Consider the following 25,123-nt stretch of genomic DNA (forward strand, 5'->3'; position numbering starts at 1 on the left):
AACCAAATGATGTCATTCACATGTGGAATTAAGGAAACAAAACAAACGAACAAAGGAAAAAAGAGACAAACCAAAAAACAGACTCTTAACTACAGAGAACTGATGGTTACCAGACGGGAGGTGGGAGAGGGGAATGGGTGAACTAGGTGATGGGGATTAAGAGTACACTTATCCTGATGAGCACCGAGTAACGTGTGTGGAATTGCTGAATCACTATATTGTACACCTGCAACTAATGTAACACAGTATGTTAACTATACAGGAATTAAAATTTTTTTAAAAAGCACAGCTATAAAATGAAAACATGATAAAACGAACTGCATCAAAATTAAAATTCTTGCTCTTTCAAAGATACAGTTAAGAAAATGAAAAGGCGTGCCACCGACTGGGGAAAAATGTATAGAACATATAACTGACAAAGGGCCTGCACCTAATACGTATAAAGAATTCATGACTCAGAAATAGACAACGATCCAATTAAAATAGGAAAAAGATTTGAACAGACATTTCACAAAACAACTTACTTGGCAAAAAGCACATGAAAAGGTGTTCAACATCACTAGTCATTAGGGAATTGTACTTTAAAACCACAGTGAGATACTATTACATACCTTACAATGGTTGAAATGAAAGGGATTGGTAATAGCAAGTGTTGGAGAAGATATGGAAGAACTGGGACCCTCATACACTGTTAGTGAGAATGTAGCAGGTTACAGCCCTTTGGAATATAATATAGCACTATACTACTGAGTTAAACACATATTTACTCTATGATTCAGTATTCTCACTCATAGAGTTTTACCCAAGAGAAACAAAACATTATGTCCACACAAAGACTTACGCTTAAATTATGTTCACAGGAGCACTACTCTTGATAGACAGAAACTGGAAACAAATAAAATGTCCATTAACCTAGTAAAGGGATAACCAGTGGAAGGGAAAAAGGGAATACTACTCAGCAGCAAACAGGAATGAAATATTGACACACAACATGGATGGATCTCAACAACACTGTGCTAAGTGACAACAGTCAAATGCAAAAGACCATATACTGTTTGATTCCATCTTTATGAAATTCTATACACTCTATAACAGAATACACTAGTAACAGACAATGGTCAGTAACTGAACCCTGAAGGTCAAGAGAGGGGATCCACTGCAAAAGCACACGAGAAACCGTGTAGGGTGATGAAAATGTCCCACGTCCTGACTGGTGCTAGTTCTGTGACTGTATGTGGTTGCCAACATTTATTAAAGTATTCACTTAGAATGGGTGAGTTTTACTATAAGTTACAGTAAAGTTAGAGTAAGTTATACCTCAAAAAAGATAGGGGAAAAATGCCCCATGGACTTATAAAAGCTGAACTTGTGCAATTAGGGAGCATATATTATGCAAAAGGAAGCTCATTAAACCTTAAATCTGAGCATTATTTTCTGGTATTTTCCTTACGTTGGACATTCTCAGTTCTTCAGCCTAGTGTTAAGATATCAGCAATACAATACTGACCACATACTGCTACAAAAGCATTTACCTTTCCTTTGCCTAGGAATCTCAGAATCCGGCCATTCAAACATAGGAAAAATGCATAATTGGATTGCAGGAACTTGGCTTCTGGTCCTATTCTCCCCAAATATTATGCATGGCATGGGGTTAGGTACTCAGCCACATCCTATCTCTAATCCAGGGAGTTTTCTGACATTCTCAATCTGAGATCCACACATCTCGCTTCACCTCCCACTCCTCAAGAGTCCTTGGATCAAATTTGGGCATCTGGGAACTTGCAGAGGAAAAATGTGTATCTTTATATTCACTACCTTTACCCGAAATTTACCATTGCTTCCAATTACGAACGTGGGCAACAATCTACAGCAGTATTAGCAGTACCTTGACTTTGTTATCAAAAGAAATTACAGATACTCCTGTATCACATTGGGGGTGCTGCTCATATCTTAAAATATTCTTTATGCTCATCTCTACTTCAAAGTTACAAGGGTTATTAGATCTGCCACTGGATATTGTTATTCAAGGTGTCATCAAAGAAGCCCATATCTCGTGTATCATATGTTTTTAATCATATGATTAAATCATTTTTAACGATTTGATAATAGTCTTTTAATAGAATTGGCTTCCATTGTAGTGCTATATATTTTACTTCATGCATTTTAAAATACCGTTCAAAGAATGGATCCACAGGCTTCCCAGAGGGGTCTTTGGCACAAGAACGTTAGAAGTCCCTGGGCTAGATAATCCCTAACCGTTCATTCTAGTGCTAAGAATTCTATTCAGAACTGACACAGAGACTCAATGACTCATATTTTAAATGTGGTAATTAAAAGCACTTTGAAACGAAAGTGATAAACAAATGTCAGACCTTGTCTTCTATAGGCTCATGGGTGAAGTGATGTTTTTAATAATTTCACTCTGTATTTTTCTTAACTAAATTATGGGGAAAGAAATTGGATAGTGACATCCATTATTTCGTTCCACATCTCTTCTTTTCTAAGGAAAGACTCTCAAGATTCATGGGTCCTGACTTATTTGGATTCTGATTTGAAAAAAAAAAAAAAAACCTGTTTGAGACAAATGGGGAGAGGTGAACAGAGACTGGTTACTAGATGATATTAAATAATATCATAATTTGTTATTGTATTATAATATTCTAATAGCATTGTTTTGGATACATCTTTAAAAAAAATCCTTATCTATTAGAGATACACATTGAGTATTTATAGGTGAAATGGTATTTCACATTTGCTTCAAAATATTCCAGAAGATCTTAAAAATTAATTTAAAAAGGAGGAAGGGGGGGTGCGCCTGGGTGGCTCAGCCTGTTAAGCGTCTGCCTTTGGCTCAGGTCAGGATCCCAGGGTCCTGGGATCCAGCCCCACATCAGGCTCCCTGCCTGGTGGGGAGCAGCTTCTCCATCTCCTTCCTGTTCATTCTCTCTCTCTCTCTCTCTCTCAAATAAATAAATTCTTAAAAAAATAAAATAAATAAAAAGGAGGGACTGATGAAACAAGGTAGACAAAGCTGCAACATGGGTGATGGGCACAGGATGGTTTATCATATTTTCCTCTCTACTTTTGTGTTAGTTTGACATCTTTATAATAAAAAGTGATTTTTTCCCTTTTTTCGTTTAAAAATTTTAAAAAATTTATTTAAATTTAATTAGCATATAGTATATTATTAGTTTCAGGGGTAGAATTTAGTGATTCATCAGTTGCGTATAACACCCAGTGCTCATTACATCAAGTGCCCTCCTTAATGCCCATCACCCAATTACCCCATCCCCCTCACCTTCCCTCCAGCAACCCTCAGTTTGTTCCCCATAGTTAAGTGTCTCTGACGGTTTGCCTCCCTCTCTGTTTTTATCTTATTTTATTTCCTTCCCTTCCCCTATGTTCATCTGTTTAATTTTTAAATTCCACACGGAAGTGAAATCATATGGTATTTGTCTTTCTCTGACTGACTTCGTTTGCTTAGCGTAATACCCCCTAGTTCCTTCCATCCATGTTGCTGCAAATGGCAAGATTTCATTCTTTTTGATGGCTGAGTTTTATTCCATTGCATAGATATACTGCATCTTCTTTTTTAAAAAGATTTTATTTATTTATTTGACAGAGAGAGAGTGAGAGAGAGAGGGAACACGAGCGGGGGGGGGGGGGGGAGAGGGAGAGGGAGAGGGAGAAACAGACTTCCTGCTGAGCAGGGAGCCCAACGTGGGCCTCAGTCCCAGGGCCCTGGGACCATGACCTGAGCTGAAGGCAGACGCTTAACTGACTGAGCCACCCAGGCACCCCTATACCTTATCTTCTTTATCCATTCATCTGTCGATGGACATCCGGGCTCTTTCCATAGTTTGACTACTGTGGACATTGCTGCTATAAACACTGGGGTGCAGGTGCCCCTTCAAATCACTATGTTTGTATCCTTTGGATAAATACCCAGTAGTGCAACTGCTGGGTCATAGGGTAGTTCTATTTTTAACTTTTTGAGGAACCTCCATACTGTTAAAAAGTGTTTTTTAAAAAGAGATTCATAGGTCACCAGGATAAATCCAGGGCACAGAAATGTTTGGATTATATTCCGTTTTAGGGGGGAAAAAATCAAAATCACGTAAAGGAGCATGCAGCTTGCCAAAGTTCTTACCACTCCTTCCTGTCTTAGAACCTGGGCAACTCTCACTGCTATTTGCCTCCAACTTCGTAGGTTTTGCGTTTGCAGGACTTTGTATATGACCCATTATAACTGGCCACATTCACTATGTCTAAACAGGTTAAATCTAGTTTTTGATCATCAATAGGTCGTGATGCTTTGGTGAATCCATTAGTTTCGTCTTTTTATAGCCACAGACTGAAACCCTACTCCAGCTGGTCTATTTGCGCTGCTGGGCAGGGGTTTACAGCTGGACAGCCGTCATCACTACTGAGGAGTGCCGCCAGCTTCACGCCTCACAGCCTTCAGATCAATGCCATCTTTGGTGAGATGTCCATTCATGTGCCCGAGAAAGGAGAGGGTCTACACATCTCCCAGACCTGGGTGAACACTTCCATTCCTAGAGCTTACGGCTTCCCTGGGAAGCTCCAAAGGCTTTCCAAATTCATCACATACTTGGGGATATTGCCAACCAATTATCTGAAACAGTACAGTAATGCAGTTTAGCACATGGGCTCTGGAATCAGTTCCTGGATTTTAAATCCTAGCTGTCACAGTTCTGTGTCACACTTTTATGATTTGTAAAAGGCAGTAATACTAGTAATTATCCTCAGAAGAATATTATGAGGCTTGTATAACACAATATCGTATATGCAAAATACTGAGAGCCGTGTCCAGAGCACGGTATATAGTCAACAGCTGTTAACTACTGTTACTATAACTATTATCTCCAACAACAGCAGAAGTTTTGCACCAAAATAATGAAATAATGCTCCTGTTTCACCAATGTCAATACTACTTTAAAATTAATTCTAAGAAAAGGTTATACTGAACTGGATCAATACTATAAAAGTTATTCTTTGTAAACAGCTTCCTTTCTTTCATTGAGTTAGATGCCTTCTTGGGTTACAATGTGTTAATTTCAAAGCAGCTGCATACATTTTTAAGTCAAAATCACTGCATTTTAATGCCCCCCTTTTTTTTTTTTAAGATTTTTGTTTATTTATTCGACAGAGACAGAGACAGCCAGCGAGAGAGGGAACACAAGCAGGGGGAGTGGGAGAGGAAGAAGCAGGCTCATAGCGGAGGAGCCTGATGTGGGGCTCGATCCCATAACGCCGGGACCATGCCCTGAGCCGAAGGCAGACGCTCAACCGCTGTGCCACCCAGGCGCCCCTTTAATGCCCTTTCTTTGATCAGATAAGCTCACTTTAGCAACTACTTTGATCCAATAATTACAACTGAAAGGAATCACACAATATATATGAGAGGGTGCAGGCAAAGAAATCACCACATGTTATCATGCATCAATTTACAACCTCCTTCCTTACAAGAAGTCCTTGAAGGTCATTAAAAAGGTGTCACATAAATCCAAGGTACTACAATGAAAAGAATATTCCCAAGAACATTACGAAGATTAATGAAATAAATTCTCAAACCAGTGTCAGAAGCTGCAGAAAAAGACTTTCTAGAAGTAGACTCTAAAGATGAAAGAGGAGTTTCAGTTTGAATCAAAACAGTGACAGTGGTCGCTCAAGTCCTAGAGCTGTTCGGGTTGTAAACCGTGAACAGGGCGCACTTGTGTGTGGGATCAAGAGATGAACACGCTTCACCCAGCAGAGCTAACCACTTTCAAGGAAGTCCAGGATAAAGATTAACCAAAATGTTTAAAGTATCTAAAGGACCAACAGTTCTCATAATCAAAGCAAAAAGGCATTTTAGAAAGTAGATTTTCTTTTATCTTTTTTCCACACTCTTTTATCTCTTTGAACAATAAAGAGAACTGATTAGTTTCACTTTTTATTCACAATCGATTTTAGTTCCTGCTGCTTTGATAGCTATTATTCCTACTAGAAATGACAAAATTAAGCCACAAATTTTATATATGCCTCATCTGAGGTAATCATATGAATTCTTAAATAATATTACACTTTTTATAGATTTGCTTTGAAATGAATTCTAATATATAACATTGGGCTTCCTGATTTTAATCACCTTAATGATTCTGATTTGTTCTTCAAATCTATTTATTTATATAAAAATGTGATTTGTATCCAAAATTCAGCAAGTTTTGAAAAACCACATAATTTTGGTTTCACTGAATTATCTAGTAGCCATCTTGCCTGTTGCTGCTAAATAGTCTACAAGACGTTTCTGTGGCAAGATGAGCCCACTCCCCTCCGCTCAGGAACTAGTCTTCCCTGCGACCCAACACCACCTTCCCTCACCGACCCAACACCACCTCCCCTCAGTCTCTTTTGCAGCCCCCTGCTTTGTTCCGTTATGGTATCTGTCAGCACTTGAAATTTCTATATTTGATAGTTTACTTCTTTATTGTCTGTCTCTCTCATTAGATCCATTAGGGAGGGTCTCTCTCCTTTTCTACTTCGCTCTCTTACATATAAAACGCATGCAGTTCTCTCTGCCCTATGTCTCTTTGTGCCTGGCATATAGCAGGCAAGCTCAAAAACTGCTTTAAAAAAATGCATGCCAGGGGCGCCTGGGTGGCTCAGTCATTAAGCGTCTGCCTTCGGCTCAGGGCGTGATCCCGGCGTTCTGGAATCGAGTCCCGCATCAAGCTCCTCTGCTGAGAGCCTGCTTCTTCCTCTCCCACTCTCCCTGCTTGTGTTCCCTCTCTCACTGGCTGTCTCTCTGTCAAATAAATAAAAAATCTTAAAAAAATAAAAAAATAAATAAAACATGCCTGCCACTGTGATTCACCATTATCTGATCTCCATTCTCATCAACTAGACCTGGGCCTGCACACATTTTTGTCAGAGGGTCAGAGAGTTGGTATTTTAGGCTTTACCATATCTGTTGCCTATTCTTCCTCCCGCCACTCCCAACAACCTTTTAAAAACACAGAAACCACCTTTAGCTGGAGGGCCAGCTGAAAACAGGCTGAGGGTGGGATTGGGCCCGCAGGGTGTAGTTCGCCAACTCTTAGTTAGACTCTAAGTGTCTTAAGGTCAAGCCTGAGTTATTTACTTTTATCCCCTGGGACCTTTCATAGTACTGAGCACATACAGGTTCTCAATAAACCCAGAACCCAGTTGAACTGGGTTAAAGTGACTAGGTTAGGGGTAGAGAGGATACAAAATTAAATGGAAGAGCCCCGAAGGTCAGATTTAGAATAACAGGCATTTTGCCACGGAGATACAGCCTCTGGTCCAGGCTGGATGACTCAAAGGGTCACTTACCAAGGATTTATGGGTGATGGGAAAAGACGGAATGTCATACAATGACACGCTCTCTCACTTGCCTTAGGAGTCACAGATCTCAACACCCTCCACTTTGAAGCAGCAATCCTGCTACTCAGGCGGCTGCCGCCTCTCATACCGACTTATGGTGCAACTGACCGGGACCGTGAAAGCTGATGTTTCTCCCAGTGGTTGCTTTTGTTCTGTGTTACTGTGCTTTGCTGTCTGGTTCTCTTATCACCCAGCATTCTGAAAAGGTGCTGGCTTAAAGATAACATCTCCCTCCAGAGCTTGGCAAATATGCCTCCATAGCCACTACAAACAGTTGTTCGATGATGGCCAGGAAACCTTCCTGAAAACACTCCCTGATCCTTGCATGGTTCCAAAGTCTTGCAGTATGTTGATCACGGATGAAGGAAGGAAAGAAAGAAGGAATAAATGGATGAAAAAACTCCATGGCCACGATCCCCACTCCTGAAATCGTCAGAATGTTGGAGGTTGCAGTGTCTCATGAGAGATCCCAGAATACGTACCATGTTTTCCCTGAGGGCATTCTTGCTTCCGCACACTCTAGCAAAGTGTGAGGTCAGAGCCATATGCCTCGAGAGAGGAGTGCCTCTTTCCTCTAGCATCCAAAATGCGCAGAATTATTACCAACACCTGCCCTAGTGACAGTCTTCCTCCCGTGCCTGGGAGAGGTGGGGGAAGGAAGGAGAGCAGGGATGTTATCTGGTGTCTGCTAGGTGTCCACTCTCCATGGAGCAGTGGAGCCAGCCCCAGAAGCCTGGCTCCATCTCTAGGCACTTCCTTCCTTCTTCACGTTCTTGACAACTCAGAATATTTCACTGCAATGTGCTATTGTTAAGTCTCTGTCAGCCCATATTTACTCACCCATCCTCATGGAAAGAAAAAAAGGAACAAGTGGTCCCTTGGGTGTTATAACCAAGCAAGCAGATACTTCCAAAGGAAAGTGTCAGATGCTTAACTAGTTGATAGAATAAGACATGTTATCCAACCAGGCTTCACTCTGATGCAGCAAGTCCTATATTTCAGATAGAAGAAGCAATAGGGTGGGAATAATTTATTTAAAGACAGTCTGTGTGTTAATGATGGAGCAGGAAGCAGCATCAAGCCCCCTGATTAACAGACAAGGTCATATCTGCCCAAGAGCCATGAGTGTAGACAGTGAGGCTAAGAGACAAGGGGCAAGCAGCCTGGGGAGGAAGGGACTAACAGCCTGAGGAAACATTGTGGAAGAAGTAAGTTAAACAAATCCCAAAGTCCTTGGAGTTGTTCTAAAGAGTGCCTGTGGGTTCTACATTTCTGGAGAAGGTAACCAAAACTAGGTGAAAATACGACTTTGGGTTCGCATGTTACATGTCTGACTTGGAAACGCTAGGACAGGAAGGTGGCGAAGGAGCTCTAAGAAATACTGGACACATGGCACCAGGGGAAATATTTTTTGGGGAAAAGACCTTCCAAAGAAACAAGAATTGCTGTAACGCCAAATGTACTGAGAAGGGAGGGCAGGGGCTGAGAGGGTGAGCGCTCCTTTATCCCCGTGCGTCGCTCTGGCTCGCCACCTCCAGGGAGTGACTCTGGACTTGCATGTGGAAAGCGCCGGTGAGAATGAGCGACGCCAAGAACATCTTTTTTCTCTTCTACCTGATGTGATCTGACATCAAGATTTCTGAAAACAGAATCATGGCTAGAAAACCAAAGTACTTTAGTTCCATTTAAAGAGCTGAGATTTCACGCGACTTTGGTCAAGCATTCCTCTAATTGAACGTTTGCAATTGTCCTTCTGTGTGTCCCACCTTCTGTGTCCTTCTCTCAGAGCCACGCCGGGAGGCTTCTGACTCTCACCACCACCATTCGAGGCAGGGCACAGGCCCCTCTTGCTGAGCTGGCCTGGGGGGTCACACCAACCAGATCACGCAGCCAACTGTCCAGGGTTGTGAGAGACAAAGCAAGGAAGCAATGGGGATCTGGGGACGCGTCACCGGGCTAGAGGCAGAGTCACTGGGACCAAGACGGCGTGCAAGGTGAATATGGCAAGCAGGAAATGAGGTCTCATTAAGGAATTAAGAACGAAGAAACAGAGCAGCAACACATAAGGTGACAATCAAAAGTGGTGGCTGCAAGTACCAGTAGGGCCACATGAGGCAGCAGGCAGAGAGGAGACCGGCAGGAGGCCGTGACCGTGACGCTCCTTCTTCCACCTGGCCCTGTGTTAGGGGTTAAGCTCCACATGTGAACATCTCCACGGGACTTAACCAGGTCCCCATGTACACAGGAGGAAATTCGAGTGGAGGGAAGCTTGTCCTAGTGATCTGAACAATGTCATGTAACTAGTTGGAGGAACACCCAAATTAAAATCTTCCCTCTCCAATTTTCTTTTTATCTGTGCACATCATTAATACACAGCAATATGCTTGCATTCTTCAGATGCACTTGAAGAGATGGTCCCAATGTCTGACTCGCTACAGAGCAGAAGCTCAACAGGAAGCTCTGTATGGCAAGGTGTTTCTTATTGGGAAACACCTTAAAAACACAGCCAACTCTCAGTTCTCTCTGTGCAGCTTATCCCATGGTATAGAGGCTTTCTTTCCTACTGTCTGGTGGTGTGAAACGGGGTAAGACAGATGAATTTCAGAACCATTTTTTAGCCTAAGCAAATCACAGACAAGAACGTCAGTCTGCTGGGGAAACAGAAACCCCCAAACCAATGCCTTTACACCGTCTGATGGTGTGGCTAAATAGGGCCAAAGCTCCTCTTCCAGCACTAGTTTATTAAAGGTCGAGGGTAGTTCTCTCCACTAAGTGAAGTCAGAACAGAAGGAAGGCCCACTGCTTTTCTGTAACCTGACTTGGGAGAGCTGAGACATCTGTGTCTTCGGCTTGAAGACCGGGCATTGTGCAGATCAAATTACTAAAGAATAAAGGTCTTGGTTGACTTGCAACTGGAACCTGGCACCATGGGTCAATCGTTCTTAAATAACAAAGAAATAAACAGAAGAGAAAGCTGGACCAGGGGCGCCTGGGTGGCGCAGTTGGTTAAGTGGCTGACTCTTGGTTTCAATTCAGGTCATGATCTCAGGGTCCTGAGATCGAGCCTCACATCGGGCTCCACGCTCAGTGCAGAGACTGCTTGGGACTCTCTCTCTTTGCCTCCCACCCCCTCCCTCTCTAAAATAAATAAATTAATTTAAAAAAGAGAGAGGGAACACTGGACCAAAGTTTACTGACTCACTGATTAATGTAACACAACAAGTATTTAAAAGATGCTTATCTATGGAATAAAACTGAAAAGTGATGCTGGGAATACATTTAAACTTGTCTCACCTTTTAAATATTTATTATACTATTATCAAAGTTGTAGTCTTTTTCCTTAATAAGGATGATGGCCACATGATCAAAGCAAATATGTTTTGAATAATCCTGACAGTTTTGGAACCTCATGCTGGAAAGACGCTGTGAAACAGGAATCTGGCAGCTGGGACACAGGGAGGGTTTCTTCAGCTCAGCACTACTGACATCTTGCACTCAATGATCTTGCTGTTGTTGGGGGGGGGGGCGTCCTGCAACATCCCTGCCCTCTACCCACTAAATGCCAGAAGCAACAACCCCCACTTCCGCCCTGCTCAATCATGACCATCAAAAATGTCTTCGGACACTAACAAACATCTGCCGAGGGGCTAATTATAGCTGGTTGAGAACCACTGGTCTAGAGGTATTTTCTCTCTAAGACCATGTGGTACATATACTAAAGTAAAAGGAACCCCATCGGGACACCACAGGTTTTCATAGTCATTACTCCATACGGTTGAGGACTTTGCAAATGCATGCTGCCAGGCTCACAGCACAAGTATACTCACTGTGCACAAGAAAACAGAAATCTTTCCACATCAGCAGCAGAGTGAGTTTTGTAAAGCCTTCTGCATCATACTCCACGACGCCTCTAGGTGACAAACACACACACACAAAGAAAAAACCCTCATCAAGATAAGGCATAAGAGAGATGGAACCCAGTAAAGAATATATTCATAAAACCACGGTGATTGAATCCAAGATGCGTTTACGGTTAAGTGAGTGTTACCATAGGAAGGACATGGCGTTTGGAATGACAGCATCTACATTTAAGTTACGGTTTTGCCATGTACTATAATGACCTCAAGCAAATCACTTAACCTCTGGAGCCTCAGTTTCCTCATCTGTATAACAAATATAATAATATTTTTGAGCTTCCTCACAGGATTGTGAAAAACAAATAAGATAAACCATAAAATGCTATGCAAATGCTGGTTACTAGTTATGAGTAAAAGGACAAATGAAGCCATCAGGTCAGCAATGACACTATTTTCTGTGTGGTTAAGACTCACTTTCACCTAGGCACTAAGCAGTCATGAGCAATGACAACGTTACTAAGTTTAGGAGTCTATATTATTTTCTTTCAAAGCACTTGGAATCCTTTCACTTGTGTCCCCTGTCCTCCCCACCACGCTCAAGACAAAGAAGCCACATTAGCTGGGTGAGTGCTGGTTCGGATGGGAGACACACAGGGCACGTGTCATGTGTCAAGGAGAACAGCCCTGGACCATTGAGGGGCCTGGGCAGAATTCTGATAGGCTTGCCTCCCCCATTTTCCAGAAGAGCTGAGTGCCTGGGAGACGTCACCGTAATATGACAATACTAACCACACACTGAGAACAGACATAATTATCTCTGTCATCCACCCAAGGAGGCGTCTGCAGTCTCTCTGGCTGAGTCAGGCCAATCAGACCGTCAATCCTGATGTCCTCCCAGTTTCAGTAGGAAGGGGGAACTCATTATAAAGGTAAAGGAACCAAGACACCAAAGGCTGACTGATATGCTCAAAGACTGTTGGTGTATCATTCAGATCTTCTGACCTAGGGCAATAATTTTATTCACCAGTTTACATTTCTTTTCATGAATTTGAAATCAACTCAATACGCTACAACACTGCTATCTAAACTTTTCGGATCGTGCATGCTATCAGTAAAAACAAGCACAGAATCCTTTTTATTATGCATACGGTACAGCAATATAGTAGCATCTGTATATGATTTAGTAGTTGTATACAGATACTACGACATTACTGTATTACATGCATAGTAAAACATACACAAAATGTATATTAAAAAAGAATGAGGGTTTTTTTTTTTTTAATTTTCTTTATTTATTTGAGAAAGAGAGAGAGAGGGAGAGCATGAGCTGGGGGGAGGAGCAGAGGGAGAGGGAGAAGCAGACTCCTCACTAGGCAGGGAGCCCAAGGGTGCAGAGCTTGATCCCAAGCCCTGAGATCATGATCTGAGCGGAAGGCAGACACTTATGCAACTGAGCCACCCAGGTGCCCAACAATGAGATTTTTAAAAAGATGTAAATGCAATTTTCCTATTTTTCTTGTGTGCCAATGGAATGGCGGGGGGGGGGACACACACACCCCTCAGGTGTGTGCACCTTACTTGGGAGGTTACTGTGGTAGCGCCTTCATTTTTAATTATACATATTAAAGATAATCTTCCTCAAAAACCAGAAGACCAATGGTATCATTTATTAACCATTATTTGTATCCTAAGTACTTTCTCAAAATGTTCATAAATAAAACTGAAAAAACTGTATTAAGGACTCATGTGAGAGACAGTCACACTGTTTAGATATTGACAGTTCTATTTTGGAGGCATAAAAATTTCCACTATGGATAATGAGAAAATTTCTTAAAACTGTTTTTGAGGAGTCAGAAATTCTGTCCATAATTATGCCACAGTTTATAAAATTATATCCCAGGGAATGGCCTAACTTATTCTTTATTTCACCTACTCTTTCCTAGTCCCACTTTTTTTGTCCTAATTTATTCATTTCCTTATTTAAAATTTTAATTTTGTGTTACTATATATATCTTTTGATATTTATAAACCTTCTCCAGAATAAGGTGGGATATAAGCAGACCACTAACACCCTCAGTGCTCAGTCCCCCTGAATGGGTAGAACGTTCCACCTTTTGAAAAAGACCGTGGGGAAAACACGTTTCCTCTGACACTGGGCTAAGCCCTGAGCAAAGCTCAAAGAGGCCTCTGACATCATCTAAGGAAACAGAGCTGCAGAACAGCAGGGCCACTGGCAATCTGCAGGGAAGGGCCAAGGCGGGGAGGGGGGGAGGGGGAGTGGGGGAGTGGGGGAGTGGGCAGCAGCAGGAGGAGAGGCCCCCTATACCTCCAGTCACATGCCTCCCCTCCCCTCTCTGTGCCTTCTTCCAACTCCTAATCCCAAGTGGGAGTCACTGTTTTTGGGTCTAACACTGGATTTCGGCCCCAGATCTGGGTGGCAAGTTGCGAATAGGAGTCCTGTCGGACACCTGAGTCCTGAGAACCCAGGCTTCCTCTCCCCCCTGGCTCTATCTCTGCCAGGCGGGTGACTTCCCTCGGGTTACTAGGCTTCTCAAAGTTTCACCACCTAGTCAGTGGTGCCAAGACTGCCCGCCTGGCTCACGCATGACTCCTAGGAGCAGATGGAGGTGAAAAGCGCCATGCAAACTGTAAAGAGCTCAAGAACAAGCCGGCCGTGCTGCCCCTGTTGCTGCTCGGCCTGGGGTTAGTCATGATGCTGCTCCAAGGAAGATAGTTGTTTCTGGGATTTAGCAAAGGATCCTAAAAACTATCTTCCTAGGAGCTTTAGTGTAAGCAACATACCAAAAAGAATCAAAACAGCATCGAAAAGCTAGTCTGTCTGTAGAAGCACGAACTGCCATTTTCCTAATCAAGCTCTCACGTTAGGGTCCTCAGGACATGAGGGCGTTGCTGGCATACGGTTTAAACAAGGAGGAACTTACGTGCCGAAGTGACTGAGGAAAGCAGCAATATACTCCCTTCTTTTGTGGTACCCTTGAATCACATACTGCACCTAGAAGAGGAACCCGAAGAGGAGGAGAGGGAATTCTCAAATGCTTTCTTACAAACCATTTCCAAGACTCAGAGAAGTAGAGCGGTAAAATGAATACCCGTGTGCCCATCACCTACATGCAACGACTGTATTTTGTCCAGTTGCTTCCTCCAGCCACCCACCTCCCTATCAAGCTGTCAATCTTGCTGAAACACTTCAAAGGAAATTAGAGACCCCATGGCGATTTGCCCCTAGATACGTGAGCGTGTATCTCCAAAAACCAAGACATTTTCCTATAGAGCCACAATGTCATTATCATACCCAACAAATTGAGCAATCATTTTCTGACTTCATCTAAGTATCCTGTGCATTGTCACAATCTCCAACTGTCCCCAAATATTCGTTAAAAAGGCAGGGTATAATCAGGGGTATAATCAAGGATCAGGCATTTAATCCAGGAAGTCTTTTAATGTAGAAGAAGAGTACCTCTTGGGATGTGTACCCGTGTCCGTGTGTGTGCCTGCACACACATATATGAGATTGACTTTCAGAGAGACGGGGCTCGTTGTGCATTCTAGATTCTCTGGTTGTTTCCTTCCTTTTCCCTCTACTCCCTGTATTTCCTATAAATTGGAAGTTAGACTAAAGGTGCGATTAGATTCAGATTAAATATTTTTGGCAAGAAAACTTCACAGGTGGTAGTGAGCTTGAACACTGGTTAAGGTGATGACAGCAGGACCCCCCCCAATTGTAAAGGGAGGTTTCCCCTTTGCCACCGGGAGGGACCCGTGGGCATACTTCACGAAGCATGAAGATCTAGTCCCCTCTCAACCTTTCACCTCATGGTTTTAGTATCTGCTGGAGATCCTTGTCTGAATCAATTATTTCATTAGGAGATGGAAAATGGTGACTTTTTGAATTCTCTCACCCCTTGTGCATTTATCAGCTGGAATGGTCTATAAAGAAGAGCTTCCTCTTGTCAAATGGGGGCTATTTTATTCTTAACTACAACTCTTATTGAAAAGGCAGGGCAATGCTTAACTCTTTCTTTTTAAATTCCTAATATTCAGGAAAGGAGTGTTACAATAGGGAATTTTATTTGGCCTTTTTACATTTCCTTGTTATCACCAAATGACAGTTTTTATACAAAAAAAAATTGTGAACTTATTAAGCTGGATATCTGAAAGTTAGTCACTTACCCATCAGCTACTAACACAAAAATACATTCCTTCTAATGTCCTCGTAATGGCTCAAAGAAACAGTGGAGAAAGAGCCCCCCAAATTGTTTATATTGGCTGTAGCCACAATGAGTTTCCATGGCTAACAAAAGCTCGAGATAAAGTGCTTGAAATAACCTTGACACAATTGGTAGTGATAGCCACTTTGTACCCTTTAAAAGTAAAACAATTCTATTTATATAATAGGGGTTTATGTCAATTTATAAAAACAGTGCTTACTTTGCAGGCTTAATGCAGGATCAGAAATGTTATTTTGGGAAAAGAAAAACAGATGATAAGTTTGCTTAAGTGGCTTTGTTTAAAAAGGGGATGAAAACAGTTCTGTGTACTTGATTTTAAAAACAGAAAACCATTTTAACAGAAACCCACAACAAAACTGGCTATAAAGATAGATTCCAATGTAATTATGGAAATTCATTGGAAGAGATTGTTTCTAAAAGCAGCCCATACTGTCCTCGTGTGTAGCAAGCATAAGAACATCAATTTTATAAGACAAGTAAAATTAATGAAAGGGAACCAGATAAGAAAAACAGACTGATTCTTATATTTCTGGGAAAATGGTAAGAGAATCTTTTTTTTTTTTTTGAGGCAAATGTATGACTAGAAATTAATCTCAACTGGAGAGCTTTAAAAAAAGGCTTTTCTTCTCAGTTCTGGAAGACCAAATTTGCATGTTTCTCTATAATACTGGGACACAGATTTGAAGGCAGTGCAAAGTCCCACAATGTAAATAAGATTTCTATCCTCCGATCCGTTTTGAAGGAGGGCAGAGGCTGGAGGGAATTTGGTCCAATGAGAAGCAACCACTCCACGAGAGTTAGATGCCCTGGAATCCGTGCCAAGCCCACACAGACTGCAGACTTGCCAGATTCTCGATTCTCTGACATTTAAAAAATAATACTGAAGCCTTTGAAATATTATTGTACTTTAAAAACATTTCCTGTATAGAGATGAGCTATCTTTTGAAAGAAGGAGACAAACAAAAGATTTCTTTTCCAAGCCATCTGAATAAGTCCATTGGAGCATAGAAAACAGTACTTTGGGAACTGAGCGAATAGAGTCAGTCAACGTGGGAGAAGAAAGTCAGTATTGCTTGTGGACGAACATCTCCACTTTTTGGCACACTACACTGGCTGGATATTAACAAGTATATACTTACACTTTTTAGAAAAATCTGACAATAGCCATTAATGTAAACTCAGCTACTCGCCAATGTAGTGACTCATTCATGCAGCTAAGAGAAAGCTTTAGATAACCTGATATGCCTGCCTACTGGACCAGCTGACCTGGAAATCTTGCCCCCTAGGAGCAGGACTCTGGCACGCTGCTCCTAGACAGGACACGGAGAATCAAGCACTGACCGGTGAAAAGTGAGGTACACAAAAGCAGGAAGAGGTGAAGGCAGCTCTAGTGAATTACCTTGATACTAGCTAGTGGCACACACACACCCACCCACCCACCCAGGCATGCATGTACCAGATAACTGGGAAATGCAGAGTTCAAAGGTGTAAGATCTAGCAAAAACTTAGGACAGAAAGGAAATTTAAGAAGGAGGGGGTAGAACTTTAAAAGATGAAGATTAGACTGGAACAGGAGGTCAGAATCCTTAGGAAAGGAAGAAGGAGCGCAAAGATCTAGGGAGAGAAACGAAGTAGGAAAGGCCAGGGGCAGGTGGCAGCTGAAGCTAAGATGGGGTGCAGAGGACGGGCCTGCAGGACAACAGGACAATGCGGACAATGCCAGGGCGGGGCTACGCTGGAGGGAGGAGCCTCACGAGGGGAGGGTCAGGAGACTTGCTTTTACCTTGTTGGTGAGTAGGTGGCATACTTGAGGCACATAATCAATGAGACATCCTCCTCCTGGAAAAGCTGGGATATGAAGAGCTGAGGAGCCTCCAAGTGCACTGAAAGGACAAGAGTACAAGGGACACTTCTCTTAGGGCTCCAGCAATGTAGGAAGTGATACCCCCAAACAGACTCGCCTTTTCTTATCAATGTCTGCCCACCAACTGCTTGAATTAATGAGGATGGGAACATGGGCTTCACTTTATGATTACATTTCTCTATTTTTATCTGTTTTGTTACATCAGCATGTTCAGATCACCCATGACTACCAACTAATGATTCTATCACACCATAGGACAAATTAGCACATTTTGATGCCTTACCAACATTAATGGGTTGGACCTCTGATGGAGACGCATGTTTTCATACTCTCCATTACGTGCTGGGCAAAGAGAAGTCACTTCTTAAACCCCTATACTGAACTGAACTGAATTCCTTCAGCACCGCCACGGCACACTGGAGGGGCTAGCTCTGGCCCTTACCAGCTTTGTTGCCCGGGGCAGCCTCCTGGGGCTTTAGCCTCCTCGTGTTTAGTGGGGGGCCCGTGGTCTAGGACAGGGGCTGCAGACTCCAGGCTCCATGTGGCCCAGACAGCTGATAGAAACAAGCACAGAGAACTGGAGAGTTTCTGCCCAGTGGGAAGGGCTCTGAACTGCTCAACTCCAGCTGGTCTCTGCCATGTTGGAAACACAAGCCTGGTCTTTGCAGACCCTTATTTTTCACGTGAAGTCAAAAATCCAGGCGATTTAAGGTCTCAAGTTTTAAATGGTGGCAACTAACTAAACATCTTCTGAAACACTGTGCTGCTCAGTCCTGTGTCTCTGGGTCAATATGGGTGAAGTCTGCAACGAGTCCAAGTCAATGCTGACATTCAATTCATCGAAACAAGAATCGATCCAAGCACTAAGACACAATGCTGATCCAGAAATAGTTTCCAAGACTTTTGTGGACATTCCCTTTCAGTTTAAATCAACCAGCATTAGATTACTAAAGAAACCGTTCAGAACTTTACAGAATACATTTCGTATCCCATTCTTAATCTTCATTTCATCTTCTTCCTATTCTCACTTTCCTTGTGTCCTAATTTGTTTTTCTTATTTGAATTTTATTTTAATGTATAGGCTGCTTACTGTAAAAGCCCCTTAAACCACCTCTGTAATATGATGGGGTATAAAGAGACCCCTAAGCTCCGTTAATATGATTATTCATTAACCAAATCCCCAGTTACAAGGCTGTAAATGGAAGCAAACTGCCTCACAATAACAGTCTAGAAAATCATTCCTAAATAGTTTAGAGCAGACAGACTTGGCCTAGGGTTTGTGATACAGGGAACAATACAGAGAACAAGGAAGTACTGAAAGGGTCCCAGACCAGCCTGTCTCCCTATTGACCACAGATTTCTGAAATTAGTTTTTCCAGTAGAAATGGATATTATGTTTATTTATTTATGGAATGAAAAAGCCCTAACACATGAATAAAATGCCGGGTGATGTGAGGAAGTCAACATGGGGTAGAAATATTTGCTGTTGACTTTTTCTACTCAGATGAGGCCTAAAAAGCACAACAACTTTTGACAACTGAGAAAATTATGAGACAGCATTTGACTAACTATGACATTAATGAATCATCTACAGTCTGCAACTCACAGAATCAGCAGGAACATCACTTCCGTTTGCTACTCTCAGAGTAGATATTGGAGGAGATTTAGCCTAAACTCTGAAGGAAGCTAGGAAAATTCCTATGACTTCTTGTGAACTGGAAGGTGGCTTTTTGTCCCTACTTTTGTATGCAAAAGTACACAGAGGGCACACTTCTAACCAGAAGGTTCTAACAGTTCCATTAGGATGGAAACTGATCAAGAAGAAAATTCTGTGGTACAAGGGAAAGAAATCCAACACTCTATCTTGTCATTCCTGGGGGAAAATATCTGTATAACATAGAAGTACCAAGATCCAGGCTTCTCACAGCATACTTACAGGAACAATCTTTACCATCACAAAATTCCAAAAAATAAAATAATTTGGATAGTTTCCTGGAATTGATTATAATGGGCTCTGACCTGTATATAATATTACAGGATAAGTTCTTATTCATTAAATTGAATACAAAAACATGAAAACAGTCTGTGGGTAATCCTCTAAACCTGAGACTCCCTCTGCTTCTGAAATATAGCCATTAAACAAGAATTACCTAAAATGATGGAAAGCAGCAGAGGTGTGGAGAAGTCCAAAGATTGGCTGCTTGGCCACCAGGCCCATCTCTCTGCACTTTGCTTCTGTGATTATCGGGAACTAACACTTGTTGCTAACTGCTTTCTCATTACCTCCCCACAATTTAATCCTCCCCACAATTCAGTAAAGTGAGAATTAGCACTGTAATTTTACAGGCGAAGAAACTGAGGCTCAGAGAGCGGAAGAAATTTCCTTGCGTTCACACAACTAGGAGATGGTAAAGCCGAGATGTGAACTCAGGCCTGCCTGTTGCCAGAGTCCACGCTGTTACTGCTGAATTACGTGCCTCCCTGACAGCAGGGGGATTTTACTCTTGAAAGGGCTCCAGGAATGGGAAGAAACAGAGGGTGTGGCTACTGGTGAGCTGGGTCGGGACTGCAGTGATGCGAAAGGGCTTCCAGAAGCGTCTAGACCACCACTGAAGCAGGCACTGTGATGTACAGCTCGTCTCTCTTTACAGTTTTGCACACAGCAGCAGAGCCAGCATTCCTGTCCATTTTGTGCACACCTCAGTCTCTCCCACCCCAACCATCAGACAACAACATCAGCTGGATCTCGGATGTGACGGGCCAAGCCCTCTGCCCGGTCTAATTGTGAGTGAGAATCTGAGTCGGCTGCACAGCCTGAGCCTCGACGTGTGAAGCACTTCAGACACACGAAGGATTGCTTTAAATGAGAGTTTATTTTTAAAAGGACACTTACTGCACCCCTTCTTGAACCAAGTAGTTCCTTAGCTCGTGAGGGTACTGAACCTGACTGCCAGCGTCATACACTGATAAGCGCTGCTGATTCATGTATAAATATCCGCCTCGTGGGTAAATATTTAACAGGCCTGCTATAGCCTGAATGCTGCCCTGATCGTGCTGAACAAACAAAGTCAAGTGCCATGAAATAAAAAAGCTATTATGTTTTTAAAGGGTGCAGGATGGCGCTCTGGCCTGGTGATCTCTGATTATTGAATATTCATGGCTCAGAAACGACTGGGTGGAGCACATACAGCGCACAGTTCAGCATGTACAGAGACTGCAGGGCTCCCTGAGCGCTTCCCGGGAATGCGGGGCTGGCTGCAGAGAAGGCAGGGCTGGACTGACCCCAGGGCAGCGGGGAGGGCAGGGAGGAGCAGGGAGGGGTGGGACGGGGGAGAACGGGGTGGAAGGGCCTACTGCTATGGATTCTTCTGATCTCCAGACCGGTGGGGGGGCTGGGGCAGGGTAAAAAGGGAGGAGAAGTCAACTAGAGCAGCGGGGTCTCAGGCTAAGATTGGGAAGACAAAGGGGTGAAGAGGCTGTTTTGATGAGAAAGTACCTTCTGTCTCTTTATGGACTGAAATGAGACATGAAATTAGCTGCTAATTCTCAGACCTGAAACGGAATCTGTGGATATAAATTAGAAGGACAGGGCCAGAGTCTGAGAAACCTTCCCAACAATGGAGTTAAACAGACCAAATGGAAGCCAGAAACACACATCCAAGTCCCTCTCACTGGATCTAAAAGTCAAATACAAGGATTGTCTGCGTTCACTGTATTGATGCGACTGTTTTCCGTGCAACTACAGCTAACAGAGCCCTTTGGGAAACGGGCTCTGTCTGCAAATATTCAGAGCACTTCTAATATTGAAGACTTGACTTGGCTACCGTGCAACGGCACAAGGGAAATATTTTTGAGCATTTCGACATGGAGACACGCAGGGAGTCAGCTGGTCTGAAGGCCTCACTTGGGACAATGGGGTTTGATTTTAATCCATTATGGAATGATAACTCCCTCCTCTCCATGTGGGGTTTTACCTCACTGGCCAAATAAAATGAGCAAAACATGACTTGGCATTGGAGACAACCAGAAGGGCCCGTGATTTTCAATTATAATTCTTGCTTCCGCCAAGTTTGTTCTGTTTGGTTCTACTTGATTTTCTCATCGGTGCCGTGGGATAACACTACTCTCAGAAAGACTCATCTCTCTCAAGGGATAAAGCAACAATCAGAATTACAGTAATACGGGGGCGCCTGGGTAGCACAGTCGTTAAAGCGTCTGCCTTCGGCTCAGGGCGTGATCCCGGCGTGCCGGGATCGAGTCCCACATCGGGCTCCTCCGCTGGGAGCCTGCTTCTTCCTCTCTCACTCGCCTGCTGTGTTCCCTCTCTCGCTGGCTGTCTCTATGTCACATAAATAAATAAAATCTTTAAAAAAAAAAAAAAGAATTACAGTAATACGAAGAGAGCACCCAGCACTCTAAGAGAGACTTTAATCCAAAATGTCTCCTGCTTATGTACGCTACAGTCAAGGGTTATGCCAAGGCCCCGTCGGAGACACCTGGATCAGCGTTACCATCCTGCTTTGCCTCCAAATCGGGTTCCGAGGGAGAGGAACATGACCGGGCTGCCTCCTGCACAGGGTGATTCAGGCGAGTGTTGGGGGGTGAAGCACCGACAGGGGGCACTTCCAGGATGGTAGATGGACTCGGGCTGCCATGAGCCCCCAGGCTAAGAGCCATCCCAAGGAAAGGTGAACTCTCAGTGCAACTCAACAAACACTAACTGCATGCCCAACTCTGTGTAAGGACTTGGGTTTCCCGTTCTGGATCCGTCCTAGGGCACCCCTGCTAACTGCCTTCAAGGGAGAGGAATGCCAGGGCCCTCAGGAATCTGGGGCACTCTGTAACGCCGGAGTACGTTCCTGGGAGCCTGCCAGGGGAGCCATTACAGCAAAACACAAGTCACTGTTATATATTTATTGAGCGTCTGCTTTGGCCAGGCACTCTACTAGGCATTTCATTATCTCTAAACTCCATAAGAACCCGGCCAAGGAGACCTAAGTAGTCCAATTTACAGAAAGGGACACTGAGGTTCTAAGGATCTAAGTATCTTTCCAAGGTCACCCAGCAAGTAAGCTGCAGAGATGGGCTCGAAACCCAGTCTTCTTGGTTCCAAGGTCTACGTCCCTTTTTGTCATAAATTCTTTCAATAGAAAGACAGTGTGAAAAATTTAAAATTATCCTCAAAAAAGCTTAGATCCATAAAGCTCAGCACTGTGTCATCTTATTTGTTCTTGGCTTTAGATATCATACGTCACAACAAGTTAACTTGCAGGAAAGAGAAAGAAAGTCCAATCTCGCCTCTGAAAACTCAGAAGTGAACAGACAGTAGTACATTAAGGAGAGACTCTGGTCTGTTTGTTTCCCCCAACTGGATTTTCGCTGTGCTCGTAAAGCATTTTCTAGAGCTGCTGTTAGCCCTCATCTCATTTCATAGATTCAACTCTGAGCCATCTCAAGAGCCTCTTGATACCTCAGTTAAACAAAACCAGGGTCTAATTTAAAATTGAAAAATCTCAATGAGTATAACAGGAGGAAAAAAAAATGAGAGATAACAGTGACAAGTTTACAAGTAGAAGAAAATCTGGGGAAGTCCAACTGGATGAGGGGTTCACTAAGAACCAATGGAGGCCTGGCCATATTGCATTTGTGACTAATCCAATATTCCCATTACACATGTTTCACAGTATATAGTAGGTCTCTATTAGAGTACTGTATCCCATTTCTTGTTTCCCATTTTTAGAGGGACATATGAAAATGGAAATGTTCTGAGGCCGTGATAAATATGATTAAACACTGGGGAAATGTTCCTCTGGAGCAAAGTCTAAAGAGAAGCTGAAATTGTTAAGTGAAATCACTTAGCCAGTTATGGAATTATTAAATAGAGTGACTTAAAAGTGTGAAGATATGCTCTTAAGGACCATTTGAATCAGCTGTTCCTTGCTGACGCACAGTATACATGAAGAGTTTAAAATACGATGGATTTCGTTGGTACAGTGAGTGAATCTTCCACAGGCTGGGACAGGAAAAATAGTTCCAGTTTAGAAGCACTAGGTCTCAGACACTATGCTAAGTGCCCTCCTGTATGACATCATCACTGCTTCATACGAACCTGGGACAGAAGTGTTATCCCATTTTACAGATGGGAAGGTTGGCGCTTAGAGAAGCTACAGAACCTCTCGAGGGTCACATAGGCAGTAAATGGCAGAGACGCACCTGAATCTGGGTGTCTCTGACCTAAACCTACCCCTCGCCTCAGGTCTTCAGGTACCACTTTTGTGATTTCTGATGCAAAAATCTATCTGCAGACCTGACATCTGGCTCCACATGCATCAGGTTCACAGGCTCCTTGTGGCTTGGGGAGTTCAGGCTGAGCCACGGAGGCTGTTTCCAGGAACACTTATGAAACTGATTCAGGTACCTGAACTGAAGCAATGAAGGCCTTTTTCACTCTAGGCAAATGAACCCCAGGAAACCCAGAAGAACTCTGAGGGCCAGAGGACCTGATGGGCAACCCCCAGCACACAGGAGGTGGCACGCAAGTAAGGAAACATGACATTTGAAAAAATACTAAAGATGGGAATATTGTAACTGCAAACAGAATATGTCTCAGGACATGAACACTAACCAAGTTTTTGTTCAGAAATGTGTTTTTTAAGTTGGTTAACATCTTTAAAAAGCCTTTAAGGGACAGTAATCTTAACAGATGTTCACCATCAGCATTCTGTTAGCATGTGGAAAAGCATTTAAAGTAAATCCCCCAAAACAACAATGGACTTAGCAGATGTTCTATTAAGGTTTGGGATGAACTACTTATGACGATGCCTTGGCCGCACAAGACATGAACAGGCGGAGCAAGAGGAAAGCTCTTCCCCTCTGGTTGCCTTTTGAATCCTGGCCTATTATCTGCCATTGATTCCACCACAATTTCTTTAAGAAATGGAACTATTTTCAAATATCAGGCATTGGGACTGAGTACGTTTAGTACGAGTTTGTTAGAAACGTACAACTCTGAGGCCCCGGTGAAAGGCTTTACTGCTCTATTATCCAGGTACAGGTTACTTTTCCTACGAAGCACTTTTATAACACATTTACTGGAAAAAAATCAATACAGACATATATCAAACTGTCACACTGTATGCTTTGAATATCTTACAACTTTGTCAGTTATACTCCAGTAAAGCCAGTAAAAAGTCAATGCGTACCATAGTTACCCTCAGCTAAATGCACGAGCATTTTTATAACTCCCTCCTCATTGCACATCGGTTTTAATGGTCAAAGGAAATGCAGAGAGTGAGGGAAAAAAATGCCTCTGCCTTTCTAGGGCAGAGAAGGGTATCCACCTGATTCCTGTTTACTGTTATTTACTAAAGCCTCAGGCACACAAACAGCATTAGGCAACTTCAGGGACACATTACTGGTCTCTGTGCTCCAAGAGCTAATTTGTAGGAAGCTGCAGTTGGGCTGGCACACACAGAAACAAGCAAAGATACCAGAAGATGAGATTAGCCAGGGTGCCAGTACATCACACTTTATGATTTGTTTCCAAAGTAGGTAGCAAGTCTTACTACGCCCATTGTAGAGACGAGAAGACTGAGGTCTGAGATGGATGACTTGCCCAAGGTCCCTCAGCTGGAAACAGTGAAACTGGGCTTATGATCTTTTCTCTGCACTAGTAGTTTTCATGACTGTGTGAGAATAACCCGGGGAACCTGTTAAAAACTCAAGATACCCAGGCACCACCCCAG

At 43.0% G+C, this 25,123-nt stretch overlaps 1 protein-coding gene across 2 annotated transcripts in view; it reads right to left on the reverse strand.

The window, feature by feature from the left end:
* The window catches only part of BABAM2 (BRISC and BRCA1 A complex member 2), a 408,693-nt gene that overhangs the window by 68,489 nt on the left and 315,081 nt on the right, over positions 1 to 25,123 (reverse strand). For both annotated transcript variants that reach the window (XM_045809160.2, XM_045809161.2), the window contains exons 8-10: positions 17,298 to 17,397; positions 14,207 to 14,277; positions 11,235 to 11,317 (exon numbers count right to left, since the gene is read on the reverse strand). In XM_045809160.2, coding sequence (XP_045665116.1) covers positions 11,235 to 11,317; positions 14,207 to 14,277; positions 17,298 to 17,397 — 254 coding nt within the window. The remainder of the gene's footprint in view (positions 1 to 11,234; positions 11,318 to 14,206; positions 14,278 to 17,297; positions 17,398 to 25,123) is intronic.

Source organism: Ursus americanus, chromosome 7, assembly GCF_024610735.1.
Source record: "Ursus americanus isolate L20-20 chromosome 7, mUrsAme1.1.p, whole genome shotgun sequence".
Lineage (NCBI taxonomy): Eukaryota > Metazoa > Chordata > Mammalia > Carnivora > Ursidae > Ursus > Ursus americanus.